The sequence below is a fragment of the Mustelus asterias genome, chromosome 24 (genome assembly GCF_964213995.1).
Source record: "Mustelus asterias chromosome 24, sMusAst1.hap1.1, whole genome shotgun sequence".
Taxonomy (NCBI): Eukaryota; Metazoa; Chordata; class Chondrichthyes; order Carcharhiniformes; family Triakidae; genus Mustelus; species Mustelus asterias.
The window spans coordinates 37,321,102-37,326,160 of NC_135824.1; the positions used below are offsets into that span (position 1 = coordinate 37,321,102).

At 42.5% G+C, this 5,059-nt stretch overlaps 1 protein-coding gene across 1 annotated transcript; it reads left to right on the forward strand.

Annotated features, from left to right (window-relative positions):
* The first annotated feature begins 1,180 nt into the window (after positions 1 to 1,180).
* Positions 1,181 to 5,059, forward strand: LOC144511321 (bcl-2-related protein A1-like). Its single transcript, XM_078241576.1, has 2 exons — positions 1,181 to 1,879; positions 4,709 to 5,059. Exons 1-2 carry the CDS (start codon positions 1,454 to 1,456, stop codon positions 4,853 to 4,855), a joined length of 573 nt encoding a protein of 190 aa, XP_078097702.1. The 5' UTR covers positions 1,181 to 1,453; the 3' UTR covers positions 4,856 to 5,059.

Below are 5,059 nucleotides of genomic sequence, written 5' to 3' on the forward strand. Positions count from 1 at the left end.
TCTCCCCTCATTCTCCGTCTTTCCAGGGAGAACAACCCCAGTTTACCCAATCTCTCCTCATAGCTAAGACCCTCCATACCAGGCAACATCCTGGTAAACCGTCTCTGCTCTCTCTCTAATGCCTCCACGTCCTTCAGGTAGTGCGGCGACCAGAACTGGACGCAGTACTCCAAGTGTGGCCTAACCAGTGTTCTATACAGCTGCATCATCAGACTCCAGCTTTTATACTCTATACCCCGTCCTATAAAGGCAAGCATACCATATGCCTTCTTCACCACCTTCTCCACCTGTGTTGCCACCTTCAAGGATTTGTGGACTTGCACACCTAGGTCCCTCTGTGTTTCTATACTCCTGATGACTCTGCCATTTATTGTATAACTCCTCCCTACATTATTTCTTCCAAAATGCATCACTTCGCATTTATCTGGATTAAATTCCATCTGCCACCTCTCCACCCAATTTTCCAGCCTACCTATATCCTGCTGTATTGCCCGACAATGCTCATCGCTATCCGCAAGTCCAGCCATCTTCGTGTCATCCGCAAACTTGCTGATAACACCAGTTACACCTTCTTCCAAATCATTTATATATATCACAAATAGCAGAGGTCCCAGTAAAGAGCTCTGCGGAACATCACTGGTCACAGACCTCCAGCCGGAAAAAGACCCTTCGACCACAGTGTTCCCAACACCATTCTCTCCCCCCAACTGCTTTTCAAAAAGTTCCTTCTGAGCTGGTAGATTAAGCAACAATCCTCCAAAAAGGGGTGTCAGCCTAGATTTGGTGTTGACCTAGATTTTGGAAGCTAAACTGAGACCCCATTCGGCCTCTCGAGTGGATGTAAAGGTTCCTGCAGCATTGTTCAACGACTGAGGGAGTCCTCCCTGATGTCCTCGTCGATGACAATCCCTCGACCGTGATAAATGTGGGATCCTGCTGTGCTTAGGTTAGCGGACTCCTTTCCCACATTAAAGGGGATGACGATTTAAGGGTACTTATCTCCTGTGACTGGGGAAGGGCAGTGCAAATTCAAGTCTTTCTCTACCCAAAACATTATTTTGTGAAACTGATCTTCTCTAAGTACAGAATCTCAAATAAATAATGTCTAAATCGGGAGGAAGGTAATCACAAAGCACATTCAGCTGATGAAGTGATCTTTTCATTCCTTTGTGACGTTCAGACTGAATTTCCACTTTCCATTGAGAGACTGAAACTGGAGCTCTTCCGGATAAACACCTACAGCCATAACTGGGGGAAGTGGGCAGTCCCCAACAACACAAACAGGTTTATCAAGATGGAAAATCCGATCTATTCAAATAAATTACTTCCTCTCTTCAGTTTTACTGCGTAATGGTTTTTTTAAAAAATAAAAGCCCACGGTGCTGATGTATAAATTTCAGAATGAAGCTGTTCTGACACTGAGTGAGCAGTGAGAGGAAGAGGAACACTCGCTATGGGTCAGGAACACCCAGATTCCAAGAGTTTCGTCTACTTTTTGCTGAAGGATTATTTCAAGTTTGCGCTCGAAGGCTCGCAGTCGGTCCCCGCAACCAACAGCGTGGCTCAAACACTGCGCAAGGCCGGCTCCTTCTTACAGGGAACCAGGAACCAGGAATTGGAGCTCTGCATCAACAAACTCAACATCGCTTCAATAGAACAGGCCAAGCAAGCGCTCCCCATTCTCATCAGCGAGGTATACTCGGATGGCACTGACAACTGGGGCAGACTGGTGACTCTGTACACTTTCTGCGGAGTGTTAGTCAGGCACCTGAGGAGCAAAGACATTCCTGAGGAAGAGCTGGTGGAGGGGATAGCACAGTGCGTGGCCCAGCACACTTGGACCCACAAAGCTGCCTGGATCAGGGAGAACGGTGGCTGGGTAAGGAAATTTACACTTATCCAAAGCAGATTACCTTTATTGCCATTCTTTGCAGGTTGCATGGATGTTTGTGGATGAAGCAATCTTTTTTAAAGGAGATCACTCATCACCATTTAGATTCCAATATTTGGCAAAGATTTGCAAAATAATTACATAGGATTAGCAGTAGGATTTAATTTGTCACGGTAATTCCTAATGAGTTATTTACTCAAATCTTATATAGTAGCACCAATGAAGATACTACTTTCACACCACCGCCCCCCCTTCCCCCCTCCCGCCTCCACCGCGCCCCCATTAACAATGTACCAAGAGAGCGAACAGCCCGAGAGCATCAGATATATCCAAATGGGGGCAGTAATTGGCTCCCCTTAATTCACTCTGGCAGAAACAAATCCTGTTCTCCCACCACTTCACTTGAATGATTGTAAGGTTCTTACAACCCATCCATTCAAAATGGTCACTGTGTGTATGGCAAAGATATACTGCTTCTCACCAACTTCAGTTTACAATCCCTTGTTCTCATGTTTGTCTTACCTTGTAGTGGTGCTCTGGTCTTAACATATCTGTGCCATTTATTATCATATACACCTCTTTGATCCCCTCTTTGCTGCCCTTTCAAGGCATAGTTTCTCCTTGGTATGTTGAACTCAGGCCACTAGGTGTTTCTCCCCTTTCAGATTGTGTGTGTCTAGAATGGCAGACCTCTGTCCCTGCTCCCACCTCAATTCCTCCCATTGGAACAAACTATTCCATGGAATATTCTCTTAGAAACACACCCAAAGAAAATGGAGATATTTGTTAGAAGTCGGAAGACATTCCCCAGCCAAGAACTTCCTTGAAATTGTAGTGAAAATACTTTAACATAAAACATTTTTAAACCAAACTCAAATGTTGCCACCCTCTAATCTTCCTGATTTATATCTTAGCAAATAGAATGAGCAAATTTTCTATCAACTTCAGTGTTTTAATAATTCACTATTAATTACTGTATTCAAAAAGAATTCTCACTAAAGGAATTCTGCTCATTTTGATGGTCAGGCGGGTTTGTAAGAATCTGCATCCTTTGATTTTTTTAAAAATCCAATCAGAAATCTCTATCATCAATATAAAATTTATATTAAAAATAGTAGCAATCTTTGTGAAATGAACAAAATAAATATATCAAAGCATTGCCGTGAGGTCATCCAGCATCAACTCCCACCAGTGCAAGGCAAGTGATGCAGTTTGCAATTGAAAATTTTGTTGAGTCCCTATTCTTATTCCGTGTAGATCAGTAAGTTTAGCTGATTGAACTCCAGTGGTGTATCTACACATGATGGCCACCCAGTGAGTTTTAGATCTTGCTGTCCTTTGGATACGTTCTCTAGGATTAGGTGATTGGATTACACTGCTGTGAGAGTGAACACACTCTATATTAGGCAAACAATTGCTCTGCTCAAGGGACTCTTAGACATAACGATAGATTTTTGCACATCAGTTAACTGGATAATTAACAGAAATTCACCATGCTCTAAAATTGGCTCAGGTTCTGCTATTTCTTTCTTGATTGCTTCAAGAAGATGTTACACTACGTTTTGTTGCTTAGGCAATAATGTGCAGTTAGCTGACTCCTTACTCCGCTCCTGATGGGAATCTGTGTAATGATCCTGCAGCAACAAATTGAGCTAATACATGCAGAGATTGCCCGAAGCAACAGGCAAAATCATAGAAACCCTACAGTGCAGAAGGAGGCCACTCGGCCCATCGAGTCTGCACCGACCACAATCCCACCCAGGCCCCACCCCCACACATTTACCCGCCAATCCCTCTAACCTACGCATTTTAGGATTCTAAGGGGCAATTTTTAACCTGGCCAATCAACCTAACCCGCACATCTTTGGACTGTCAAAATATTCTTGTCAACTTTTTCCTTTACCCCTCACTGCGACATAGTTCTGTAGACACTGTGCACTTTCCATCAAACGGCCATGTGATCCTTGATAGTAACTGTCAGTGTGCTAATTGACCATTTGACATGAGAGGTGACTGTGATTGTCCCTTCAACAGATGGTCAAAACCACCTGCAATTCCAGGCAACATCACTAAATAGTGGTGAGGAATAGTGACTTGATTTCTTTTCCCTCATTTTAATTCAGGGATACCATGGTTTTCCTGAACATCTGCCGTAATTTACAAACAATTATTTGGGCAGTATATTAGATCTTTGCTTCATGGTGAGGTTCTGATGCTGCAACACACTGCTTACTGCCCTCAGTGCAAGTCATTGAAAGGAATAGGGATGGCAGAAAACTGCAGCCTGGCGCAAGGTTTGTGAGTCCCCCTCATTGATGGTACTTACCCATAATTGCCCTTTTTCTTTTTCCAATCAGGTCAAAATAGAATTATGAGGGAATTACAACCAAATTATGCAACATGTGATTTCTTTTTGTTCTTTTGTCCTCATAGTTCTGTGTAATGCTCACATTGATCATTGCATGTAGAAAAGCAAATCCACAATTATATACAAGATAGGTTGAGTGGGAATTTTAAAAAAATTTAATGCAGGTGCACATATCAGGAATGTGGCTATGCTGGTCTCACATACACACAACTTATTCACGGCTACATGACTTTCCATCCAATAAATTAATGGCTGGATATTTATGACTAGCCATTGTGTGTTAGCCTCAATGCCCAGATTCTCAACTCGCATGGCCATCATGTTAAACTGACTAGAAGCACTCAATTATAAAACTGACCCCACTGTGCACATACAATAACATCCTGAAAACAGATAGAAACATCAATGGTACCTCGTTCATTAATGAATTTTACTTCTTTTTTTAATAGGAGAAAGGATTTGTGGAATACTTCCAGCCGAACAGTCCCGGGTTTGTGGAATACTCCCAGCAGAAAAGCTCCCGATTTTCTTATGCAAAGATAGCTGCTATCACAGGGATTGTTGCCGCATTTTCCTTTGTGATCTACCAGCACTGAAAACAGTGAACTGCACATACTGGAAGCCAGACCGGCACATGAACATTGAACCTTGAAGTGAGAACCACATACTGGACTTGATCTAATTAACCATCGGTGGAACGTTGTGAATCACAGCAAATACAGACAGTTGAGACACAGTAAACCTTGAATTATACAATAAGTAGAATGTACATTCTTTATTTAAATAAATATTTCAGTCAA